Source organism: Anolis carolinensis, unplaced genomic scaffold (assembly GCF_035594765.1).
Source record: "Anolis carolinensis isolate JA03-04 unplaced genomic scaffold, rAnoCar3.1.pri scaffold_13, whole genome shotgun sequence".
In the NCBI taxonomy this organism is placed as follows: Eukaryota; Metazoa; Chordata; class Lepidosauria; order Squamata; family Dactyloidae; genus Anolis; species Anolis carolinensis.
Window position 1 is genome coordinate 17,864,752 of NW_026943824.1, and position 27,962 is coordinate 17,892,713.

Sequence of the window (27,962 nt, forward strand, 5' to 3'; positions counted from 1 at the left end):
ATTTTATTCTATTATTATTAAAAGGATACATAAGCACATTTACATTGAAGAAGATGAGAATAATGATTTCATCAGCGTTGGACAGTCTTATCTTAAATTTGAGCTTTATGTAAATATTCAAAAACATTGAAACTGCTGATGCCTCAATTAATGTAATTTTATTGGTATCTATTTTTATTTCTGAAATTTACCACCCTCGGCTTATACTGGAGTCATTTTTTTTCAGGTTTTTTGCGGTAAAATTAGGTGCCTCGGCTTATATTTGGGTCGGCTTATACTCAAGTATATATGGTTGTAAATAATTGTGTTGAATCTGGAAAAAGAGCAAATGGGTTAAGAAGTGAAGAAGTGTTATGCAAGTCTGGAAAAAAACCCAATCCTTTCTAACCTAGGAAGAGATATCACTTTATTATATTTGCATTTCTCAGAATCCTGTCAGTATCTTCAAGGGAATATGAGGGCATATTGTCATGTTGTAGGCCCTCTTGGACCATTGTAAGACTAGGAAAAGCCTGGGAAATGGAAGTCACTTCCTATTAAAAAAATAGGTCCTTATGGTAATGTACCATCTTTTTCTCCTAATTTTTAGTTTCCAGTTCTCCAGGAAAATTTGGATGTGTATCTTGGACTGCAGCAGTTCATCGTCTCTTCAGGTTCAGGTAAGAATGATGCCTTGTGTTTGAAATCTCAGGTGTGCTTAGCAACATTTGTCGTAATACTGGATTAATCCGATTTGTTGGATGGATATATTTCAGAAAGTTGAAACAGAATGAACTCGACAACAGCGTAGTCAATTTGAGTAACTTCTCCAAGCTGTTTTTGTTTTTCCACAAGCTCTTCATTGCAGTACACTTTAAATTGGGCCATGGGTCCACTTTGTCTCCTAGCAATCCACTCAGCCAGAAATGGCGCCCAGGACCTGTTCACTCTTGCACACTGCCTATAAAATACAGATTATCTGATTTGAACTGGATTATATGGCAGTGTAGTCTCATGGCCCTACCACACACCTATATAACCCAGAATGCCGAAGCAGGATAATCCAAGTATCTGCTTTGAACTGGATTATCTTGAGTCCACACTGCCATATAATCCAGTTCAGTGTGGATTTTATACAGCTGTGTAGAAGGGCCTCATATAAGCCAGTTCTAAGCAGATAATATGAGATTATAAATATAATATACACTAATTACTGTGGTATAATAATACAGAACAATATAATCTCTAAAATCAGGACAGTAAATAAGGACCAACACTCTGAAAACAGGGAAATTCCAGTGTGGGATTGTTAGACCCCTTGAAGTCCACGCAGGGAGAAAGGCAGGGTATAAATAAAGTAAATAAAGTATTATTGTTGTTATTATTTCAGGTCACAGGCTGAACATCACGGCAGAGAATGACTGCCGGCGCTTGCACTGCTCCCTGCGAGACCTCAGCTCTTTGCTCCAAGCGGTTGGCCGATTAGCCGAGTATTTCACTGGCGATATGTTTGCTGCCCGGTTCAGCGATGCCCTTACCGTAGTGGAGAGGTAGGCAATGTGACACTCTCTTGCAATGTCAAGAGGTTCTGGGTTTTTCTTGCTGCTAGCACTGGCACGGGCCAACTTCGGCCCTCCCTCCAGATGTTTTGGACTCCAACTCCCACAGTTCCTAAGTTCAGGAGAGAATGCTTCAGTAACATAGCCAGACAGCCCAGAAAATTCACAGCAATCCAATCAACAACAACAACAACATCATCATCACCATCATAAATAGCCCCTTTGAGTATCCTTGTGGAGAGAAAAAGCAAGATAATAATAATAATAATAATAATAATAATAGATGCATAGCTGCTTTGAGTCTCCTTATAGAGAGAAAAAGCAAGATATAATAATAATAATAATAATAATAATAATAATAATAATAATAATAATAATAATAATGTATCTTGTACAATTAACTCCTCCTGAGATGGGAGAATTCAAATTGACCGTTTTCTGATGGATCTATGAACTGTAATAAATGTTTGTTGCTGTTGTACTATAATAATAATAATAATAATAATAATAATAATAGATGCATAGCTGCTTTGAGTCTCCTTATGGAGAGAAAAAGCAAGATATAATAATAATAATAATAATAATAATAATAATAATAATGATGTATCTTGTACAATTAACTTCTCCTGAGATGGGAGAATTCAAATTGACTGTCCGTTTTCTGATGGATCTATGAACCGTAATAAATGTTTGTTGTTGTTGTACTATAATAATAATAATAATAATAATAATAATAATAATAATAATAATCGTAATAATAATAATAATAGATGCATAGCTGCATTGAGTCTCCTTATGGAGAGAAAAAGCAAGATATAATAATAATAATAATAATAATAATAATAATAATAATAATAATAATAATAATGTATCTTGTACAATTAACTTCTCCTGAGATGGGAGAATTCAAATTGACTGTCCGTTTTCTGATGGATCTATGAACCGTAATAAATGTTTGTTGTTGTTGTACTATAATAAGGAGACTCAGGGCGGCTTACAAAAATTGGCAACATTTAATGCCCAAAATGCAATCATAAAAACAAAACAATATAGACAAGTCCATTAATAACATTGTTAAAACACATTATAAAAACCTTAAAAACATATATATAATTACCTTTGTTATTTTACTTTATTAATTATTATTATTACATTTATTATTTTACTCTATTATTGTTGTTACTTTTACATTTATTTTACTCTATTTTTATTATTGTTAATACATTTATTATTTTACTCTATTATTACATTTATTATTTTACTGCATGTATTATTATTATTACATGTATTATTCACTCTATTATTATTATTAAAAGGATACATAGGCACATTTACATTGAAGATGATGAAAATAATGATTAAATCAGAGTTGAATAGTCATATCTTAAATTACAGTTTGATGTAAAGATTCAAAAACATTTAAACTACTGATGCCTCAATTAATGTAATTTTATTGGTATCTCAGCTTATACTGGGAGTCAATGTTTTCCCAGTTTTGTGTGTGTGTGTGTGTGGTAAAATTAGGTGCCTCGGCTTATATTTGGGTCGGCTTATACTCGAGTATATACAGTAATTTTTTTAAGTGTTTAAACCGATAGTATTACAAGCAGTGCCATGCCTATATGCAGCAGAGGAAGTGTCCTGATCCATTGCTGTTTGTAAGTTGGCAAAATTGGGCCTCTGTTGCTTCTTCTCCCTGCTGTTCATAATGGAATCCACCTAAAATCAAATTTTCATTAATGTAACTGAAGATTGCATGAATTTACAGTTCCCACTTTTCCAAAATAGTACCTAATCATCCTATTTCCGGGACCATTTCTCCCGACAGATTGGTCAAGGTGACACTGTATGGATCCCAAGTCAAACTCTACAATATCGAAACTGCTGTGCCATCTGTTTTGAAACCGGATCTCATTGATGTGTGAGTAGGATGCGTGGACTCTTAGGGGAAATTAGAAACACAATACTTTCCTTTCTATAAAAGAACAACACTCTTTTATCTCTGTACCTTGTTGCATCTTGCTAGCATTGGGAATTGTCACAGTTGGCAGGCTCATTTGCTTTTAATTACTTTTTAATTACTGCTGGTTTGCTTTTAATTACTCTGATTTTATCTGCTTGGATTTTATTTTATTTTTTTAATAGTTTTTATTGAATTTAAAAATTTTCATACAATAATTACTTTTATCACATAGCAGATATATAATGTATCATACAATGCTTGCATAATTATTTTATATCTATTGTTGATTTATATCTACTACAATGTTAACATTTGTCCATCTATATTTCTTCACCACTGTGTACATTGAAAAAGATGAGAATAATGATTTGATCAGAGTTGGACAGCCTTATCTTAAATTTGAGCTTTATGTAAATTTTCAAAAACATTTAACCTACGGATGCCTCAATTAATGTAATTTTATTAGTACAGTAGAGTCTCACTTATCCAAGCCTCACTTATCCAAGTTTCTGGATTATCCAAGCCATTTTTGTAGTCAATGTTTTCAATATATCATGATATTTTGGTGTTAAATTCATAAATACAGTAATTACAACATAACATTACTGCGTATTGAACTGCTTTTTTTGTCAAATTTATTGTAAAACATGATATTTTGGTGCTTAATTTGTAAAACCATAACCTAATTTGATGTTTAATAGGCTTTTTCTTAATCCCTCCTTATTATCCAAGATATTCGCTTATCCAAGCTTCTGCTGGCCCGTTTAGCTTGGATAAGTGAGACTCTACTGTATCTATTTTTATTTCTGAAATTTACCACACTCGGCTTATACTGGAGTCAATGTTTTCCCAGTTTTTTTTTGCGGTAAAATTAGGTGCCGCGGCTTATATTTGGGTCGGCTTATACTCGAGTATATACAATAATTTTATTGGTATCTCGGCTTATACTCGAGTTGATATGATAATTTTATTGGTATCTCGGCTTATACTGGAGTCAATGTTTTCCCAGTTTTTTTGTGGTAAAATTAGGTGCTGCGGCTTATATTCGGGTCGGCTTATACTCGAGTATATACGATAATTTTATTGGTATCTCGGCTTATACTGGAGTCAATGTTTTCCCAGTTTTTTTGTGGTAAAATTAGGTGCCTCGGCTTATATTCGGGTCGGCTTATACTCGAGTATATACGATAATTTTATTGGTATCTCGGCTTATACTGGAGTCAATGTTTTCCCAGTTTTTTTGTGGTAAAATTAGGTGCCTCGGCTTATATTCGGGTCGGCTTATACTCGAGTATATACGATAATTTTATTGGTATCTCGGCTTATACTGGAGTCAATGTTTTCCCAGTTTTTTTGTGGTAAAATTAGGTGCTGCGGCTTATATTCGGGTCGGCTTATACTCGAGTATATACGATAATTTTATTGGTATCTCGGCTTATACTGGAGTCAATGTTTTCCCAGTTTTTTTGTGGTAAAATTAGGTGCCTCGGCTTATATTCGGGTCGGCTTATACTGGAGTCAATGTTTTCCCAGTCTTTTTTGCGGTAAAATTAGGTGCCTAGGCTTATATTCATGTCAGCTTATACTTGAGTATATACGGTATTTAAAAACTTGTTTAAAAAAGAAGACTAAGTTGCTTTGATTGTTTTTAAAAAAGGATCAGCCAGGACAGAGAGAAGCTAGGATGATCAAACTGAGCATCTTACTGGTAGCTGCTCTCTGTCCTGGCTGTTGCTTATTTTTACAAATTCATTTAAATTGAATTCTTTTTCTTCTGTCCAGGCATGCGCAATCCCTGGCAGCTCTACAAGCCTACTGTCACTGGCTAGCGCAGTTCTATGGCGAAGTTCATCGACAAAATCCCGCACAGTTCATCTCACTGGTCTCTACCGCTTTGGAAGCCATCACTCCACTTATCAATTCAAAAGTATGTTCAACCCAAGGACTGAGTGAACAAAGCAAAAAGATTTCCCGCAGTGACATACACATAAAATTTTATTTATTTATTTTATTTACAGCATTTATATTCCGGCCTTCTTTCTCACCCCGAAGGGGACTCAGGGCGGATCACATTACACATATAGGCAAACATTCAATGCCTTTTAACATAGAACAAAGACAAGACAAACATAGGCTCCGAGCGGGCCTCAAACTCATGACCTCCTGGTCAGAGTGATTCATTGCAGCTGGTTGCAGCCGGCTTGCTCTCCAGCCTGCGCCACAGCCCGGGCCTCCGCTTTGTTCATTTCCAGCATTTTTTATCCTTCTCCCTCCCCAGGTACAGGAGAAGTTACTGTTGTCGGCCTGCCACCTCCTTGTTTCCTTAGCCACAACAGTACGGCCGGTCTTTCTGATAAGCATTCCAGCTGTGCAGAAGATGTTCAACAAGATCACCGATACCTCTGCTCAACGTCTCCCTGACAAGGTGAGAGAGGTCAATATCCTGAGAGTTTTGAGGGTTTTTTGGGTGGGAAATCAGGATATGCTCCCTTGATCTGGTCATGTAAGTGTGATTTATTGCTATAATTGTATTATTTTATTTTGCTTAATACAGTAGAGTTCCGGTTATTCGACATAATGTCGAATAACTGGATCTGACGGATAATAGGGAGGCCCTATTATCCAGCAAGCCGGTTGAAGGAAGTGCCCCGTGCACGTTGCTAAGTCGATAGCAAGCTACCTAGCAACGCGCAGGGGCGCTTCTGCTCCGCCTCTTGGGAGGTACCCTGCGCGTTGCTAGGTAGATAACAAGCTACCTAACAACACTCAGAGGTGCTTCTTAAGATGAGTGCTCACCGCTCCGCCCCTTGGGAAGCGCCCGTGCGTGTTGCTAGGTAGCTTGCTATCTACCTAGCAACGCGCACAGGCACCTCCCAAGGGGCTTCTCTGCTCGCCGCCCTGCCTCTTGGGAGGTGCCTGTGCTTGTTGCTAGGTAGATAGCAAGCTACCTAGCAACGTGCATGAGCGCCTCCCAAGGGACCTGGGACGTCGGATAATACGGAGTGTCGGTTAACCGGAAGTCGGTTAAACGGAACTCTACTGTAATGTGTTATTATGTTGTTATGTAATGTTTGTGTTGCTTTTATGACTGGAAACCGCCCTGAGTCCCATCCGGGAGATAGGGCAGTATATAAATAAAGTTTTATTATTACAGTAGAGTCTCACTTATCCAAGCTAAACTGGCCAGCAGAAGCTTGGATAAGCGAATATCTTGGATAATAAGGAGAGATTAAGGTAAAGCCTATTAAACATCAAATTAGGTTATGATTTTACAAATTAAGCACCAAAAAATCATGTTATACAACAAATTTGACAGAAAAAGTAGTTCAATACGCAGTCATGTTATGTTGTAATTACTGTATTTACGAATTTAGCACCAAAATATCATGATATATTGAAAACATTGACTACAAAAATGGCTGGGATAATCCAGAGGCTTGGATAAGCGAGGCTTGGATAAGTGAGACTCTACTGTATTATTATTATTATTATTATTATTATTGACACAACGACGTTGTATGACACAGCAAACAAGATAGACATGCTGGATTTCATTTCACAAAACCACAAGTCGAACACTTCCCAAGTGTCTAGGACTGTGTGATGTATTTTCGGATGATGCGTGCAGATCCCAGCAGGGTGGCCTTTTGCAGTTGGCAGATCGTAATTTTGTCAATGTCTATTGTTTCCAAATGCCGGCTGAGATCTTTTGGCACGGCACCCAGTGTGCCCGTCACCACCGGGACCACCTGCACTGGTTTCTGCCAGAGTCTTTGCAGTTCAATCTTGAGGTCCTGAGAGCGGCTGAGTTTTTCCTGTTGTTTTTCGTCAATGCGACTGTCACCTGGGATGGCGACATCAATGATCCAAACCTTGTTCTTTTCCACAACTGTGATATCTGGTGTGTTGTGTTCCAGAACTTTGTCAGTCTGGATTCGGAAGTCCCACAGTATCTTTGCGTGTTCATTATTATTATTATTATTATTATTATTATTATTATTATTATTATTATTATGCTCAACTAGCCAAAATAATCCAATATACAAATGGACCTGCACTGAGTAATTCTGCTACATTACAAACATATGCTCCAGAAGCATTCTCTCCTGACGTTTGCCCACATCTTGCCTGATCTTCCACCGGTTTCCAGAGCTGTTTTTTATTTTTTCCTTCCCTGTGCCTTTATGAACATGGGCTTTAATTTGTCTGGCATGTCTTATTATCCGCAGGCTCAGATACTCGTGTGCAGAGCCCTCTCAAACGTTCTGCTGCTTCCGGGGCCAAACCTCCCCGAGGGTGAACAGCAGTGGGCCATTCGCTCCACTAACCATGCCAGCCTAATAACCGCTCTCACCCGGGATTACCGCAGCTTGAAATCCAGTGCCATCATGCCCCAGAGGAAAATACAGCAGAACGATAGTAAGTTTTTGCCCTCTAACATAACAAAGCAGTTGTAGCTTTACTGGTAGTGGCAAGATTGATAACATTGGAAACCTGTGGCTTTCTTGGAACTATGGTGATTGTGGGCGGGATTGGTCCATTCTCTGGAGCCTGGCCAAAGAGTCAGTGTCACAACTGGGACCTGATTGTGACTCTAGTTCTAGCCATTCATTGGTAATTAATCCTTACTTACCAACCATGAATAACATCAAAAGCTTGAAAGCCTCCCCCTCGCAGTTTCAAGGAGTAATAGAATGAGATATTACATATGACGCTGCTATACAGTTGAGTCTCACTTATCCAACATAAACGGGCCGGCGGAAGCTTGGATAAGCGAATATCTTGGATAATAAGGAGGCATTAAGGAAAAGCCTATTAAATATCAAATTAGGTTATGATTTTACAAATGAAGCACCAAAACATCATGTTAGACAACAAATTTGGCAGAAAAAGTAGTTCAACACGCAGCAATGCTATGTAGTAGTTACTGTATTTACGAATTTAGCACCAAAATCTCACAATGTATTGAAAACATTGACTACAAAAATGCGTTGGATAATCCAGAACGTTGGATAAGCGAGTGTTGGATAAGTGAGACTCTACTGTATTTTGTTTTGGCTCTCTCTGTACCTAGGATTTCTTAGGAGAAGCTTGTCCTGATCCCCATAATTTTCTCAAAATTCCAAGTCATTGCAGAAATGATTGTATTTTAACTGGCGTTTTAGTCAGCCCAGAAAACAATGGCAATATATTTGAGTGCAAGAAGCAAAAGTTACTGATTCATAATGTAGTTTTTTGTTGTTGTTTTTTTCGTGTCAGGAGCAACCAGAGTTGCTTCATAATGTAGTTGCCTTGGTTAAGTGATCAAGTCTGTCCCTCAGCAGAGTAAAATACGAGAGTTGAATGAAAAGTAATGCCTCCACCTTTGTTACTTGGGTTTGGATGGGAATATTTTAATAAATCAAACGCATAATTGGCACAGCGAAATACAAACTTCGGCATGCGACGGGAAATTACGTATGGAAATGAATGGACATTTTCACATATTCCAGAGGAAAGCAGAACACTCATTAAAGGAGCTTTATAACATAATACAAGGGTTGAATGAAAAGTAATGCCTTCACCTTCGTTACTTGGGTTTGGATGGGACTATTTTAATAAATCAAACGCAGAAATCATCCTTAGCATGTGCTCTTGAACTACCACTATTCACTTTTCCACACAATCACATTTGGAGACATTTCTGCCAACGATGAACAAGTTTTCTGAAGGCATCATGGAAGAAGTCGACACTCTGTTTCTGCAACCGGCGTCTCGCAGGACACATTGTGCACAGATCTTCCGATAGCAAAGCAAAGCAATAATGTGACCCACACGTTCTTGTGAAAGGCCGATGATGCTTGAAATTTCTCTCTGAGTGATACGACGATCGTCCTGAATCAATTTGTCAACCTTTTGCTTGTGAAACTCGGTGGTTGCTGTCACAGGATGTCCAACTCTGTGTTTGTCCCGCAAGTCAGATGTTCCCACCTCAACCTTTTTAAACTTACTCGCCCAGTGACGCACAGGACTCACATCAACACAATCCCCATAAACATCTTGCATTCTCTGATGCATCTCCTTTGGGGTGACACCATCTGCTGTCAAGAATTCAGTGACTGCACGTTGCTTATGTTGCATTGACCGACCGTCTGCACAGGGTTCCATAGTTCGCATTTTAACAACACAACCGTTCAATGCTAAGGCTTCCCTGTCTGCGCAGGGTTCCATACTTCGCACTTAACAACACAACTGTTCAATGCTAAGGCTTCCCCGTCTGCGCAGGGTTCCATACTTCGCCCTTTAACAACACAACCGTTCAATGCTAAGACTTCCCTGTCTGCGCAGGGTTCCATACTTCGCCCTTTAACAACACAACTGTTCAATGCTAAGGCTTCCCTGTCTGCGCAGGGTTCCATACTTCGCCCTTTAACAACACAACCGTTCAATGCTAAGGCTTCCCTGTCTGCGCAGGGTTCCATACTTCGCCCTTTAACAACACAACTGTTCAATGCTAAGGCTTCCCTGTCTGCGCAGGGTTCCATACTTCGCCCTTTAACAACACAACCGTTCAATGCTAAGACTTCCCTGTCTGCGCAGGGTTCCATACTTCGCCCTTTAACAACACAACTGTTCAATGCTAAGGCTTCCCTGTCTGCGCAGGGTTCCATACTTGGCACTTTAACAACACAACTGTTCAATGCTAAGGCTTCCCTGTCTGCGCAGGGTTCCATACTTCGCACTTAACAACACAACTGTTCAATGCTAAGGCTTCCCCGTCTGCGCAGGGTTCCATACTTCGCCCTTTAACAACACAACCGTTCAATGCTAAGACTTCCCCGTCTGCGCAGGGTTCCATACTTCGCCCTTTAACAACACAACCGTTCAATGCTAAGACTTCCCTGTCTGCGCAGGGTTCCATACTTGGCACTTTAACAACACAACTGTTCAATGCTAAGGCTTCCCTGTCTGCGCAGGGTTCCATACTTGGCACTTTAACAACACAACCGTTCAATGCTAAGGCTTCCCTGTCTGCGCAGGGTTCCATACTTCGCCCTTTAACAACACAACTGTTCAATGCTAAGGCTTCCCTGTCTGCGCAGGGTTCCATACTTCGCCCTTTAACAACACAACCGTTCAATGCTAAGGCTTCCCTCCAAATGGAACTGTAGAGGAGAGTCTACTGAACAAGTTCGTACCTGCCATCTGTTGAGGAGTTACGAAGGTGGAGGCATTACTTTTCATTCAACCCTCGTATTTGAAAAGGTGGTTGATTTAGGAAGTTTGGCAAATTGGGTTCAAATACACTTTTGTTTTGCTGATGGGATTTTTCCTTTGATCAATAAAGAACACGTACAAAAGGCTCGATACTCTATACAGCCGGGATGTCTTTTGTAGAGTAATTCAACCGATTTTTGTGCTTTTCTAGTAAAACTAAGTAGTCATATAATATTCCGCCACTCCTGGTTGTACAGTTGGGGAATTTCAGCCCATTTCGTCCTTTCAGCTACTCTGCCTGCTCTAGAGTGGATGGTTTCATTGAATTCACACTCTTGGTTTTGCAGCTAAGGTGGTTATCCATCAGACGCTCAGTGTCTTGGAAGATATTGTGGAGAGCATCTCTGGGGAAGCCACCAAGTCGCGCCAGATCTGTTACCAGTCTCTGCAAGAATCTGTCCAAGTCTCCCTCGCGCTTTTCCCTGCCTTCATTCATCAGTCAGGTAAAAAGACAAGTCAGCTCTACATCGAAAGTCTAGATACAGTAGAATCCCCCTTATCAATATAAACGGGCCTGCAGAACGTTGGATGAGCTAATATTCTGGATAATGAGGAGGGATTAAATGTCAAATTTCGTTATGATTTTACAACAATAAAGGCAGTTCAATACATGCTAAGGTTATGTTTATTTTGTGTCAAAAGGGAGATGAAGAGAACTGTATTACTGTGAAAGATGTCAGAGTGAGGGTTTTTTAAACTGTAAATCCCAACATCACATAGGAAAAGCAGTTTCTGTTTTGCCAGAATCTCAGGGTATTTTTAATTCTTTATTTTCTGTTTGCTTCATTTTCCAGACGTGACCGATGAAATGCTGAGTTTTTTCCTCACCCTGTTTCAAGGGCTGAGGGTACAGATGGGTGTCCCTTTCACGGAGCAGGTCATACAGACATTCCTCAACATGTTCACCAGGTAACCTGCGTGTTCTCTTATCTGTTGCATGCTTGATGTGTCCTGGAAGGGCCTTCTGACTTTGGGACTAGACCAGGCATGGGCAAACTTGGGCCCTCCAGGTGTTTTGGACTTCCACAATTCCTAACAACCTACAGGGCCAGCTAACACCTCCTAACAAAGGATTCCCCCTGGGCAGGAAGCAGCCAGGCTTTGAAGCTGCCAGGCCATTCAATGCTAAACAAGGTGGCCAATTGCAACATTCACCCTTTTTCCTCAAGGAGACAACAACAACAACAACAACAACAATAATAATAATAATAATAATAATAATAATAATAATAATAATAATTTATTTATATACCGCCCTATCTCCCAGATTTGACTCAGGGCAGTTAACAGTCATAAAAGCAACACAACATTACATAACAACATAATACACATTATTAAACAAAGTAAAATAATAAATAAAAGAAAGAATTCTTTCTCCCAACCTCACTTGCATAGTTTCCAACAGACCTCACAACTTCTGAGAAGGCCTGCCATAGATGTGGGCGAAACATCAGGAGAGAATGCTTCTGGAATATGGCCATACGGCCTGGAAAATTCAAAGCAACCCAGTGATTCCGGGCTGTTAGAAATTATGGAAGTTGAAGTCCAAAACACCTGGAGAGAGATCTCAAATTTGCCCAGGCCTGGACTAGACTTACACAGAATTCCCCATCAGGTAATGAAATTTCGGCCTAGGACAAAACAACAAAACTACACATCCCAGAAACACTAAACTTGGCAGCACAACCCCTCATCCATGCCTCTACGTTCATACAACAAAAAGAAAAGAAAAATGAAGTCCTAATTAGAGGGAGAGGAATAATTGTTTTTATCCCATTGCTGCCAGTTAGAAGGCTAAGCTCCACCCACTTGGTCTCCTAGCCACCCACTCAGCCCAGGGGACAGGCAGAGTTAGGCCTCACTTAGGCCTCTTCCACACTGCCTATAAAATACAGATTATTAAATTGTATGTATATATACTTGTAAACCACCCTGAGTCCCCTTCGGGGTGAGAAGGGCAGTATATAAATGTTGCAAATAAATAAATAATAAATCTGATTTTAGCTGGATTATATGGCAGTGTAGACTCAATGCCCTTCCACACAGCTATATAACCCATTTATAATCTTATATTATCTGCTTTGAACGGGATTATCTTGACTTCAGTGTGGATTTTATACAGCTGTGTAGAAGGGGCCTCATATAATCCAGTTCTAAGCAGATAATATAAGATACTTTATTTCCCATACCACCATACTTCACCACAGCCACGCGTGGCTGGGCATAGCTAGTGTTTTCTAATTGGAAAATGTGACAATAACATGCCTTTGTAAAATCCCTTTAACTTGTTTTTGCCCAAGCAGACGTAGCTCTCCCTTTAAAGGTCCCTGATTGTGTGTCTTGTGTCCTAGAGAACAACTGGCAGAAAGCATCCTCCATGACGGCAGTACCGGCTGTCGCGTGGTGGAGAAATTCCTGAAGATCCTTCAAGTGGTGGTGCAAGAGCCTGGCCAAGTGTTCAAGCCTTTCCTACCCAACATCATCTCACTCTGCATGGAGCAAGTCTACCCAATTGTCGCCGAGGTGGGTCCGATCTCAGTTTGAATGAAACACGCTCGTCTGTAAATAGAGCGGAAGAAACCAGCCTCAACTGGCACCTTCTTCTTTAGAAGGTTTAACAACAACAACAACAATAATAATAATAATAATAATAATAATAATAATAATAATAATATATCCCGCTCCATCTCCCGAAGGACTGGGGGGGGGGGGGGCTTACACTGGGACAAGCCCAAAGCAGTATTACATCAATAAAAACAGTATTTAAGGCAAGGTAGGAGAAGCGTTTAATGACCAATGGCTGAAAATGTCATTGGGCCCGGGCTGTGGCGCAGGCGGGAGAGCAAGCCAGTGCAGTTAACTGCAATGAATCACTCTGACCAGGAGGTTATGAGTTCGAGCCCCGCTCGGAGCCTATGTTTGTTTGTCTTTGTTCTATGTTAAAAGGCATTGAATGTTTGCCTGTATGTGTAATGTGATCCGCCCTGAGTCCCCTTCGGGGTGAGAAGGGCGGAATATAAATGCTGTAAATAAATAATAAATAAATAAATTTTTCAGAGTTAGGGTCATGAAAACATTGGCAACAGTAAAAGATTTCTGAATGCCAGCTAGGCATTTATACAAATTTGTTAGCCACAACGTGCAGTATTTTCAGTGGTCTCTGCAGAAAATACTTCAGCCTGGAAGTGTTCACTGGCCTTTGCAAGCCCTATAGATCTATAAATATGGTTCTATATATGCATGTTTCTGCTGAAGCGTTTGCAAACCATATATATACATTAATCTTATCAAAGCATTTTCCCCTGAAATATTTGTTAATCCTACAGATATATAGGTATTTCCCCCTGCAAATCTTTGCAATCCCTATTTATCTATTTATCTGTATCTCTCTCTCTCTCTCTCTCTCTCTCTATATATATATATATATATATATATAGAGAGAGAGAGAGAGAGAGAGAGATGAATATAGATATACCGTATATATTTCAGTATAAGCTGTGTTTTTCAGCCCTTTTTAGGGGCGAAAAAGCACCCCTCTGCTTATACTCAAGTGAGGGTGCTGGCCAGCTTATATTCAGGTCAGCTTATACTCGAGAATATATGGTACATTTATTATTTTTCTCTATTGTTGCTACTATTACATTTGTTTTACTCTATTTTTATTATTATTATTAATACATTTATTATTTCACTCTGATCTTATTATAATATTTATTATTACATGTATTATTTTACTCTATTATTATTATTATTAGAAGGATATGTAAGCACATTTACATTGAAGAAGATGAGAATAATGATTTGATCAGAGTTGGACAGTCTTATCTTAAATTTGAGCTTGATGTAAATATTCAAAAACATTTCACCTACTGATGCCTCAATTAATGTAGCTTTATTGGTATCTATTTTTATTTCTGAAATTTACCACCCTCGGCTTATTCTGGAGTCAATGTTTTCCCAGTTTTTGTTTGTTTGTTTGTTTTTTGGTGGTAAAATTAGGTGCCTCGGCTTATATTTGGGTCGGCTTATACTCAAGTATATACCGTAATGTAATTTTATTGGTATCTATTTTTATTTCTGAAATTTCCCACTCTCAGCTTATACTGGAGTCAATGTTTTCCTAGTTTTTTTTGTGGTAAAATTAGGTGCCTCGGCTTATATTCGGGTCGGTTTATACTCGAGTATATATGGTAATGTAATTTTATTGGTATCTATTTTTATTTCTGAAATTTCCCACTCTCAGCTTATACTGGAGTCAATGTTTTCCTAGTTTTTTTGTGGTAAAATTAGGTGCCTCGGCTTATATTTGGGTCGGTTTATACTCGAGTATATATGGTAATGTAATTTTATTGGTATCTATTTTTATTTCTGAAATTTACCACTCTCGGCTTATACTGGAGTTAATGTTTTCCCAGTTTTTTTGTGGTGAAATTAGGTGCCTCGGCTTATATTCGGGTCGGTTTATACTCGAGTATATACGGTAATGTAATTTTATTGGTATCTATTTTTATTTCTGAAATTTACCACTCTCAGCTTATACTGGAGTTAATGTTTTCCCAGTTTTTTTGTGGTGAAATTAGGTGCCTCGGCTTGTATTCAGGTCGGTTTATACTTGAGTATATACGGTATATACAGTTTGCCTAGTTTATGGTAAATTTATTTTCAGGAAGGTTTAGGGAAGTTTTCTTGTTCCAGAATTTCAACCAAATATCTTTTTATGCATTATCAATCAAAATAAGCTGGATAATCCACTGGGTGGGGATCAAATGCCTTGTAATTTATAGATGACATTATTTGGGTAGTAGTGCAATACGGAACCGACATAAATGTAGTAGCATGAGATTCCTTTTGTTGACAAGTGTGTTGAAACCCTGTGCCTTTTCTTCCTCCCCAAGCGCCCGTCTCCTGATGTGAAGGCAGAGCTCTTTGAGTTGCTTTTCCGGGTCCTTCACCACAACTGGCGCTACTTCTTCAAGTCCAGCATCTTGGCCAGTGTCCAGAGAGGAGCAGCCGACGAGCAGATGGAGAACCAAGCGCAGTTCAGTGCCATTATGCAGGTATCCAAACAGCATCCTCATGTCCAGCTTGGAAAAACCAGGATACTGGTTAGGGCTGTGCAAAGCTTCAGAGGTCTGTTTCGTAATTCGGAGATTTGCATGATTTGTTAATACAAGTCTCCGAATTACCAATCAGAACTGGGACCCCCTTCGAAGCATTACAAAACAAAACGGAAGCCTCTGAAACATTTTGCAGAGATTATTTAAGATTTGTTGTATCAGAATGTTTCAAGCTGTGGTTTTTTTCAGTTTAACATTTATTATTTATTTATTTACAGCATTTATATTCCGCCCTTCTCACCCCGAAGGGGACTCAGGACGGATCACATTACACATATAGACAAACATTCAATGCCTTTTAACATAGAACAAAGACAAACAAACATAGGCTCCGAGCGGGCCTCGAACTCATGACCTCCTGGTCAGAGTGATTCATTGCAGTTAATTGCAGCTGGCTTGCTCTCCTGCCTGCGCCACAGCCCGGGCCCATAATTGCTGCATAATTGTCTGGGTTGCGGCGCGGGGGTTGATGTCATTGACAATGGCAGCTGCATGTTGTTGGTTTTTTCCTTCAGCCAATCACAACGGGATACCTCTTGTAGTTTTTTTAATTATTTGTAAAAAAAATCCTAAAAATTAGTGGATAACCAAAACGTTTTGAAACCTGGCAGGCTTAAAGTCGTAAATGTTGCCTACAAGTGTGCCAAGTTTCATTCTGATAGCCATAAAAATGACAGAGAAACAAGGCTTGAAATGTGTTGTCGAAGGCTTTCATGGCCAGAATCACTGGGTTGCTATGAGTTTTCTGGGCTGTGTGGCCATGTTCCAGAAGCATTCTCTCCTGATGTTTCACACACATCTATGGCAGGCGTCCTCAGAGGATGTGAGGTCTGTTGGAAACTAGGCAAGTGGGGTTTATATATCTGTGGAAAGTCCAGAAAGAACTCTTGTATGTTGGAAGCAAGTGTTAATGTAGCAATTGTCAGGAGAGAATGCTTCTGGAACATGGCCATGTCAGGGAATCGGCAACCCCGACTAATTAATGAGCCAGGTCCCACCTCAGCTCACCCATCAGACCACTCTGCAAACGGCGAAAGTGGCACCGACCAAGAACGACAACTTCGCTGATTTATAACTGCTGAAACTCAGCGGCACTGAAACTTTATTTACATTATTTACAGTGCTAATTGACCAAAGCTATCAGGACACATGTTGCATCCACACGAACAAACATGGAGCATGTCCATCTCTCTCTAAGTCCGTTCTCTCTCTACTGTAGCACCACCTCTGCATACCACAGCTTGTGGTGTATCTTCCTGTCAGGTAGCACAAACAGAAGTCTTTGCCATTTGCCCTTCCAGCAATCAATCAGGGCTCGCTGCAATTAACCTCTTGACTGCTGGAATGCTTGTCGGAACAAAACAAACACAATTCAACAGCAACAATAGATAAACATTTCACTCTATATCACAAAAACACTAACAGGCCATAAGGGGGAAAGGATCTATAACAGGCATGGGCAAACTTGGGCCCTCCCTCTGAGTGTTTTGGACTTCAACTCCCACAATTCCTAACAGCCTCAAGCCCTTTCCTTTCCCCCCTCAGCCACTTAAGGGAAAAGGAAGGGGCCTGGGGCTGTTAGGAATTGTGGGAGTTGAAGTCCAAAACACTCAGAGGGAGGGCCCAAGTTTGCCCATGCCTGGTCTATAATATGCACTGCATGTTAAATACAATCCTAAATGTCAAGACCTCTTGAAACCTTCCCAAATGCAACTGGATATTTCGACCTGATAAGCAGATAGGCAAATGCAGGATAATAAGACCGTGGAATTTTACAGGGTTTCTATAGATGCTTGGTTGATATTTTTACCTATGTTTTTTAAATGACTGATCTTATACATTGGCATTTTACCGGTAATTGTGCAGCTCTCAGCACATGTTGCACTTGTGCTGCTGTACCTCACAATGTATAGTTTGCATGTTCTGTTTTATCCTGCTTGCATCCTACTTTTAAGTTGGATTTTATAGTGTTTTGTATAGATGTTTGTTTGATGTTGTTTCTGTATATGCATATGACCATTGGTCGGAGCATTAATAAATTGATTGATTGATTGGATAATAAGACGGAAGTGACTTGCGTTTCTGGCACACAGTGAAGCTTCTTTACTCAATATTTTATTGAAGACTAGCAAGGTGTCCTGATTCCTTAGTAAACCACTTCTTGGACCAGGGGCCCAGTGATATGCCTTTTAGCAATGCTGGAACACACCACGAACTTGCATGATGTTGTTGGAGGAAATATTTTCTTTCAACGCTTCTGTTTTGTCCATCATTAATCTGTAAGCAAAATATTGCTAAATATGTGAACTCCCAGCAATCATTTTCTGCAGCTGAGTGCGTCTGGCCTTTGGCATACCCACCTGGGTCATGGTCCTCAGGAAAGGCGCTTCTGTTTAATGTTCTCTGGATGTTTTAGCTGGCACAAGCTACCTGCTTCCAGCCAGAGGTCAGAGTCCAGCCTCTTGCATTTGGCCATTCCCTTGTTCTTGTCGTCTGGACAGAATAGAGAGGAGCTTGCAATGGGAATGCTTCCAATTCTTCTTGGAAAAATAAAGGTAAAGGTTTCCCCTGACAATAAGTCCAGTCATGTCCGACTCTGGGGGTTGGTGCTCATCTCCAGTTCTAAATCGAAGAGCCGGCGTTGTCCATAGACACCTCCAAGGTCATGTGGCCACTGGCATGACTGCATGGAGCGCCGTTACCTTCCCACAGAAGCGGTACCTATTGATCTACTCACATTTACATGTCCGTAGACACCTCCTGGGGCCCCTGGTGGCACAGTGTGTTAAAGCGCTGAGCTGCTGGACTTGTGGACCAAAAGGTCCCATGTTCAAATCCCGGGAGCGGAATGAGCGCCCGCTGTTAGCCCCAGCTCCTGCCAACCGAGCAGTTCGAAAACATGCCAATGTGAGTAGATCAATAAGTACTGCTCCGGCGGGAAGGTAACAGCGCTCCATGCAGTCATGCTGGCCACATGACCTTGGAGGTGTCTGTGGACAACGCTGGCTCTTCGGCTTAGAAATGGAGATGAGCACCAACCCCCAGAGTTGGTCACGACTGGACTTAACGTCAGGGGAAACCTTTACCTTTACCTTAGACACCTCCAAGGTCATGTGGCTACTGGCATGACTGCATAAAGCGCCGTTACCTTCCCGCAGAAGTCGTACCTATTGATCTACTCACATTTGCATGTGGATCTCGGACAAATGCAATTAATTATATATATGTTTTTTAAGGTTTTTATAATGTGTTTTAAAAATGTTATTAATGGATTTGTCTATATTGTTTTGTTTTTATGATTGCATTTTGGGCATTAAATTTTGCCAATTTCTGTAAGCCGCCCTGAGTCCCCTCGGTTGAGAAGGGCGGGGTATAAATGTTGTAAATAAATAAATAATTTTTTTGAACTGCTAGCTTGGCAGAAGCTGGGGCTAACAGCAGGAGCTCACTCCTCTCCCCAGGTTCGAACCGCCAAACTTTCGGTCAGCAAGTTCAGTAGCTCAGTGGTTAAACCCACTGCGCCACGGGGGCTCTTGGAAAGGAACATACTAAATAAGTTCCATGCATTTTATAGTAGGTGAGTGTGCTCACAGAAAGCAAAGGAGGTTTCATGTGCATAACATGCCAGAGTCCTGGATGTGGAGATCTAGACTTAAGAGCATCTCCAAAAGATGGGAAATATAATAAATGGTCAGAATAGTCAGAAAAAAAATCATTCTGAACTCTAATCCTTCTGCACTTTTTGTCTACAACAACAAAAATAGTAAAATGTATTCATATAATCCAGTTTAAAACCTGGGATTCAGAGCCTGTCTGGAAGGGTCCTAAGGCTTAAGTTACCTATATAGGGAGAGGTTCTTGGTTGAGTGTGGTTGATCCTGTTGTGGTGTCTCCCTACATTGAGGGAGTCCATCTTCTGTTTACAACCATATCTTTCTGAAAGGCTTTTCTGTTCCCTAGGCGTTTGGCCAGTCCTTCCTGCAGCCTGACATCCATTTGTTTAAGCAGAACTTGTTCTACCTGGAGACTTTGAACACAAAACAGAAGCTGTACCATAAGGTGAGTGTGATGATCCTCGCCCTTACCCTGTGAATTCACCCACAAGCATTTTTTTCACCACTCTGGCAACTGGTTTCACACTTTTCTTTTTTTGGCTTGCTTTTCCTCCTCTTTACTGGCCATTGAATTGGTCAGTGGGAGATGAATGCATGGTCAGTCCTCTGACAAAATACTAATAATATTAATGTATATAGTTGCTAACCTATGTTGTAATGAAGTACAAATTTTTGGTTTACAGATGTTATGTTTAATTGTGTGTTTGTGTGTTAGAAGGGTAAGTATTACAGTTGCTGCTCTCAGCACTCAGAGGCTGGTTGCCATGGAGAAGTGGGCGGAGCCAACTGCCGTTTTGCTGAGGAAGAGCAGTGTTTAAAAAAGAGACTCAGTCTGTGCTCTGATGAGGCACAGGGAAGACTGATCCTGGGTTAAGGGGATCAGGGAGACTCAATTGGTCATTTTGAGTCAGTTTAAAATAAGTTTGGTGACTTATTTGATTTAATCTGTGTCCTAGTAAGGAACAGAGAATCTGTGATAGCATATCACAGGGGTGACTGTGGTATAAAAGTGGCTGAGGAATAGAGAGTTGATTCATCTTATTCTAGTGTTGTAACTGTTATTAAGAATACCTCTTTGTGAGAAACATCATTGTAACTATTAAGCTTTGTGCCTGAATAAACTTGTTCTTGTTTTTCCAACATCAAAGCCTCTGTCGCATATATTTTGAATCAAGTACGCTACCATCTAAAGTAAATAAGTAAAAGATCTCCTCCCTGAGTCTTTGGTGGCTAATTCATTTCAATTGGTGGTTTCATCTTTCCAAATTGGTGGCAGTCATAATTAGCTCCATTACAAATTAGTGGCAACTCCTCGTAATTAAGTTCCTTTACAAATTTGGGGCAGCGGGTGGGATAAAAAGATTCCCCCCTGCCTGAAAAAGCCTTAGACGTAATAACATCTTTGCATATGTGATATGCCAGTTGAATTGTACCTCTTTGGTGTGGGAGGGGTTATAGACATGGGATTGTCCTGAGCATGTTCAGACTCAGGACTCCATTTTGTATTCAGTCTGCTTTATACCTCAGTGGAGGTGGATGCCTATTGCTGTTTGGACTTCAGTAGAGAAGTATGTCTTTTGGACTTCAGTGAGTACAACTATACCTAAAGGCTGTGGACTATTAGTTAAGAATGATACATTGTGTACTCAACACACTGAGAAACTACATCCTATCTATAACTGAACTTTAATAAGAAATGTGTCTGTATGGTGAATGCATACAAAATGTTTTTGAGTAATTATGTTTTCCTTTTCAATAAGGTTATGATTGCCATTTATTTCCAAAAGGATATGTGCCTAGAGCAGTGATGGCCAACCTATGACATGTGTGTCAGCACTGACACGCCTAGCCATTTTTGCTGACACGCTGCCACATGCAGATTGATTGGATGACTAATGTCTTTTGTGGCCAAATTTGGTGTGATTTGGTCCAGTGGTTTTGTTTGGTGTAATTTGGTCCATGGGAATCATGCTCATTACACCAACACACACACACACACCTATAATCATTCTATTATTATTCTATTATTATTATTATTATTATATTCATTATTCATGATTACATTGAAACTACAATAGAGAGAAATCAGCGTGAAAACTGCAATTGTTGTACATGGAAATAATGGTAGTAAATAGTTTTTGATTTATTAAATACAGTTATATATTACAATTATATATTTTTGTTATTTAAACTATATATATATTGTGAAATTTTGTTTTTTTCTCTCGAAGTGACACACCACCCAAGTCATGCTAGGTTTTTTGGTGAATTTTGACACACCAAGTGCAAAAGGTTGCCCATCATTGGCCTAGAGACTGGGTGCTATTATTTCCAATACACATCATCCTTTTCTTCTTGGCACCCACTTATAATCTTGTTATAATTGCTAATATTTTGGACAAATACCCCTAGATTATATTCCATCAGAAATGATAGTCCTATTGCCACCATCTTAGCCACTATAGAATCCATATATCCCACACAAAGATGGACTACAAGCTATTAGGAACATCATTCTGCAGTAGTGCATCGGAATAATGAGACTAATGATAGACTTCTGGCCCTTCAGCTTCCTTACAATCTCCCAAAGCCCTGGGATTTTTTTGGCAGAAAAAACAGTTAGCATAAGAGCAAGGAGCTTTTATCTCATGCTCGCTTGTAACTCAAATCTTGGCTTGCATGTCAAAGCAAAAAAAAAATTGACCGAGCGACGGTTCATATCTCAAAAAATGTGTAAGTTGGTTCAATTGTAGTCGCTTGAAAGTTCTCCTTGTCTTTCCCTGCAGAAAATCTTCCGAACGGCCATGCTCTTTCAGTTTGTGAATGTGCTGCTTCAGGTGCTGGTCCATAAATCGCACGACCTCCTGCAAGAGGAGATTGGGATTGCCATCTACAACATGGCCTCCGTGGACTTCGATAGCTTCTATTCAGTGTTTCTTCCAGAATTCTTAGCCAGCTGTGACGGCGTCGACGCCAACCAGAAAAGCGTTCTTGGACGGAACTTCAAAATGGACAGGGTATGGTTGGCATAGCTATGGGGAAGCTGTTGGGCACACCTTCAATGTTTTTGCTCTTTCCTTTAAAAAGCCATGGTAAGATTTCAGGGTTTCTAGATTCTTAAATGTGCGAAACTCAGAACAAATGCCGTTTGAGACCACCTTAACTGTTGTGGCTCAGTGCTGTGGTAACATGGGAGTTGTAGGGTTTTTAAAAAAATAAATTTTTATTGAATTTTACATTTACCAAATCCATATTTTATAGTAGTAAAAAGTGAAAAGGAAAAAGAAAAGAGAGAGAAAAGAAAAGATAAAAAATAGAAAATTATTTTTATTATGTCACAGCAAACACGATAGATATGCTGGATTTCGTATCACAAAATCACAAGTTGAACACTTCCCAAGTGTCTAGGACTGTGTGATGTATATTATTATTATTATTATTATTATTATTATTATTATTATTATTATTGTTGTATGACACAGCAAACAAGATAGATATGCTGGATTTCGTATCACAAAATCACAAGTCGAACACTTCCCAAGCTTCTAGGACTGTTGTTGTTGTTGTTGTTGTTGTTGTTATTATTATTGTATGACACAGCAAACAAGATAGATATGCTGGATTTCGTATCACAAAATCACAAGTCGAACACTTCCCAAGTGTCTAAGACTGTTATTATTATTATTATTATTATTATTATTATTATTATTATTATTATGACACAGCAAACAAGATAGATATGCTGGATTTCGTATCACAAAATCCCAAGTCGAACACTTCCCAAATGTCTAAGACTATTATTATTATTATTATTATTATTATTATTATTATTATTATTATGACACAGCAAACAAGATAGATATGCTGGATTTCGTATCACAAGTCGAACACTTCCCAAGTGTCTAAGACTGTTATTATTATTATTATTATTATTATTATTATTATTATTATTATTATGACACAGCAAACAAGATAGATATGCTGGATTTCGTATCACAAAATCCCAAGTCGAACACTTCCCAAATGTCTAAGACTATTATTATTATTATTATTATTATGACACAGCAAACAAGATAGATATGCTGGATTTCGTATCACAAAATCACAAGTCGAACACTTCCCAAGTGTCTAAGACTGTTATTATTATTATTATTATCATTATTATTATTATTATTATGACACAGCAAACAAGATAAATATGCTGGATTTCGTATCACAAAATCACAAGTCGAACACTTCCCAAGTGTCTAGGACTGTGTGATGTATTATTATTATTATTATTATTATTATTATTATTATTATTATTATTATTATGACACAGCAAACAAGATAGATATGCTGGATTTCGTATCACAAAATCCCAAGTCGAACACTTCCCAAATGTCTAAGACTATTATTATTATTATTATTATTATGACACAGCAAACAAGATAGATATGCTGGATTTCGTATCACAAAATCACAAGTCGAACACTTCCCAAGTGTCTAAGACTGTTATTATTATTATTATTATTATCATTATTATTATTATTATTATGACACAGCAAACAAGATAAATATGCTGGATTTCGTATCACAAAATCACAAGTCGAACACTTCCCAAGTGTCTAGGACTGTGTGATGTATTATTATTATTATTATTATTATTATTATTATTATTATTATTATTATTATTATTATTATATTATTATGACACAGCAAACAAGATAGCCATGCTGGATTTCATATCACAAAACCACAAGTCGAACACTTCCCAAGTGTCTAGGACTGTGTGATGTATTTTCGGATGATGCGTGCAGATCCCAGTAGGGTGGCCTTTTGCACTTGGCAGATCGTGATTTTGTCAATGTCTATTGTTTCCAAATGCCGGCTGAGATCTTTTGGCACGGCACCCAGTGTGCCCATCACCACCGGGACCACCTGCACTTGTTTGTGATTTTGTGATACGAAATCCAGCATATCTGTCTTGTTTGCTGTGTCATACAATAATAATAATAATAATAATAATAATAATAATAATAATAATAATAATAATAATGTTTATTTATTTCCAATATTTATATCCCACCCTTCTCACCCGAAGGGACTCAGGGTGGCTTACAACACTGGCACAGTTAGATGCCTATACAAAATCAATCAACAATACATAAAATCAGTTTTTAAGTTTTATAATGTATTTTAATAGTAGTACAGTAGAGTCTCACTTATCCAAGCCTCGCTTATCCAAACTTCTGGATTATCCAAGCCATTTTTGTAGTCAATATTTTCAATATATCTTGATATTTTGGTGCTAAATTTGTAAAATCATAACCTAATTTGATGTTTAATAGGCTTTTCCTTCATCCCTCCTTATTATCCAAGATATTTGCTTATCCAAGCTTCTGCCAACCCGTTTACGTTGGATAAGCGAGACTCTACTGTAATAATAATAATAATAATGTTTATTTATTTCCAATATATATATCCTGCCCTTCTCGGGGCGGCTTACAACACTGGCACAATTAGATGCCTATACAAAATCAATCAACAATACATAAAATCCGTTTTTAAGTTTTATAATGTACTAGCTTAGGGACCCGGCGGTGCCCGGGTCTTTTGAGAAAACTGTGTGCCAAGTTTGGTCCAGATCCGTAGTCGGCTGGGTTCAGTGCTGTCTGTATAAGGGTGAACTACAACTCCCAGAGCAAGGAGTGAAGCTACTTGGCCCATCCTCCCCCAATCTACCCCCTGACGGAAAGGGGTTCATGGGGGTTCTGTGGGCCAAATCTGGTCCAGTTCCGTCACTGCTGGGCGTCGCAGTGGCCTGTGGGAGTCGTAGTGATTGAAAGTACTACAAATCCCATCACCAATGGGCCATCGTCCTGCCAATGGCACCAAGCCGTAAAGTGCGTCATGGGGGTTAAGCGTGCCAAGTTTGGTCCATGTCAGTGATTCCTGGCGGTTACAGTGGCCTGTGAAAGTGGCAGCCAATCAGAAAGCTGCCACATACAAACATACAAACATTCACTTTTTCACTTTTATTAGATACTAGCTGTGCCCAGCCACGCATTGCTGTGGCAAAGTGGTGGTGGTATTGGTTAAAAATTGTTGTGTAATTTTTATTTGACGTTATTTGTATTTTTTAATTAATTTTATTGTAAGTTATCTTTTTATTTATTATATTTTATTATTTTCTTGTATTATTTTTAGTTATTTTCTGTTATAGTATTTTATTGTATTAATTTTTAGTGTTTTAAATTTTTTTTTAGTGTTTTTTATTATTTTGTATTGGGTTGCTAGGAGACCAAGTTGGAGGAGCTTAGCCTTCTAACTGGCAGCAATTGGATAAAAGCAATTATTCCTCTCTCTCTAATTAGGACTTTATTTTTCTATTCTTTTTGTTGTATCAACCTAGAGGCGTGGATGATGAGTTGTGTTGTCAAATGTCGAGGTTGGGGGGCCTGTAGTTTTGTTGTTTTGTGGGTCGCCGTGATGCCATCACTCTTTTATATAGATAGATAGATATAGATATAGATTTTAATAGTAGTATTAACTGATTTGCATTTATTGTTTTGATTGTATAATTGTGATTTGGGCATTGAACTTTGCCAATTTCTGTGAGCCGCCCTGAGTCCCCTCGGGTGAGAAGGGCGGGGTATAAATTTATTTATTTATTGATTTATAGTATTTATATCCCGCCCTTCTTTCTCACCCCGAAGGGGACTCAGGGTGGATTACAATGAACACAGATATGGCAAACATTCAATGCCAACAGACAAACAACATCCATTAGAGAGACTCAGAGGCGTTTTTAACATTTTTCCAGCTTCACAATTCCGGCCACAGAGGGAGCTGTTGCTTCACCGTCCAGTAGTGGCTGTACTTCCTCATTCCTTTCCTCGTGTTTTGCTGGCAGTTTTATGGTGTTGTAAATTAGCCTCCCGCATAAAGCGTCCCTAAATTTCCCTAATTGATAGATGCAACTGTCTTTCGGGGCTGCATAGGTCAACAGCAAGCCGGGGCTATTAATGGTCGGAGGCTTAACCCGACCTGGGCTTCGAACTCATGACCTCTCGGTCAGTAGTGATTTATAGCAGCTGGTTACTAGCCAGCTGCGCCACAGCCTGGCTCCGTAATTAAGTAAAGAAATAAATAGTAATAATAATTTAATTTCTTACACCTAGAGGGGCCAAGCTGTTAGGAACTGTGGGGAACTTCGGAGGGCCGAAGCGTGCCCATGCCTGCACTAACCCCTTGCCTTCTTCTTCTAGGACCTGCCGTCCTTTACGCAGAACGTGCACAGGCTGGTCAACGACCTGCGCTACTACCGGCTCTGCAACGACAGCTTGCCTCCTGGGACTGTGAAGCTATAGTTGGCGGCGCCGGACTCGGTTTGAATCGCTGTGAAGAGCCAAGCAACCCCTTCTCCTTGCGTTGCCACCGCCTCCGCTCCCCAGTGCTGTCAATCTCCGGTCGGGAGCGGGAGCGCCACCCCCTCCCCACATTCCCTTCTCGGCTCATATCCCGAGTCGGCAGCTCTGAGACCTTCGGGGTGTCTTAAGTCCAAGCGCAGGCCCTCCAGTGCTCTGGTTGTTTCGTTCATCTTAATGCCGACATGGCGACAACCGACCAGGTCTTGTGCATCAATCATGAGGCAGAAACGCCAAAGACGTCTTCAAGATATTTCCACCTCCTCGTCATTCCGCCTGCCTTTCTTTTCTCCCTGACCTTGCCATTAAGGAGACGCAAACCCCACCACCATCATCCCCTTTGTTTTTAAATTGCCTTGAAGTCTCCCTGCTTGTGGTGAGGACAGAGGGAGAGACCCACAGACTGACTTTTTAAAAAAAACAAACAGGAAATGTTTTTGTTTTTCTCATCATTCCATTGTGATACTAAAATGTGCTTAATGGGAATAAAGAAAATGTGCTTTCTTTGTTTTAAAATAGACTTGGGTTCTGTTTCAGCTACCATGGAGGCATTTCGGAAAGCACCGGGAAAGCGTAAGTATTCCAAAGACTTGGAATAATTGGTATTACTTTCAGTTTTAACACAGATTTTCTTTCACGATATACGGGGTCAACAGCCCTGCAAATAGGCCTGCCATGGCCATAACATGTTTACTCAGAACCAAAGGTTTTTTTGCCCAAAGCATATTTTGTTTGTTGGGGTCGATACAGATCAAGGGCATGGTTTTGGGAAGGTACGCATACAAAAAGCTCGGCCTCTCATTGAACATCGAGAAAACCAAAGTGCTCTTTCAAGCAGGGACCAGTCTTGGACAGCCATGGCTCCCAAAGTGACCCATTTAAGGTGGAATCAGGTGCCAACAAGTCAATACAAGAGATGTGGTATTGCTCCAACCTTATTTTCCATCTTCATCGTTATGATACTTCATGGGAAGCTTCCCACCGGAGTGGAAATCGTCTGTCGGACAAATGGCAAGCTATTTAACCTCAGCAGACTGAAAGCCAAAATCAAGGACACAACAACA

General features: G+C 39.6%; 1 protein-coding gene across 2 annotated transcripts in view; it reads left to right on the forward strand.

Moving 5' to 3' along the window:
• xpo6 (exportin 6) overlaps positions 1–27,414 on the forward strand; it is a 52,490-nt gene extending 25,076 nt beyond the window's left edge. For both annotated transcript variants that reach the window (XM_062964613.1, XM_062964614.1), the window contains exons 12-24: positions 590–659; positions 1,370–1,529; positions 3,367–3,459; positions 5,284–5,428; positions 5,780–5,926; positions 7,731–7,920; positions 11,046–11,201; positions 11,553–11,667; positions 13,110–13,281; positions 15,654–15,815; positions 19,836–19,934; positions 22,276–22,506; positions 26,740–27,414. In XM_062964613.1, the coding sequence (XP_062820683.1) occupies positions 590–659; positions 1,370–1,529; positions 3,367–3,459; positions 5,284–5,428; positions 5,780–5,926; positions 7,731–7,920; positions 11,046–11,201; positions 11,553–11,667; positions 13,110–13,281; positions 15,654–15,815; positions 19,836–19,934; positions 22,276–22,506; positions 26,740–26,841 (1,842 nt within the window). In that variant the 3' untranslated portion in view covers positions 26,842–27,414. The remainder of the gene's footprint in view (positions 1–589; positions 660–1,369; positions 1,530–3,366; positions 3,460–5,283; positions 5,429–5,779; positions 5,927–7,730; positions 7,921–11,045; positions 11,202–11,552; positions 11,668–13,109; positions 13,282–15,653; positions 15,816–19,835; positions 19,935–22,275; positions 22,507–26,739) is intronic.
• Positions 27,415–27,962: the final 548 nt, after the last annotated feature.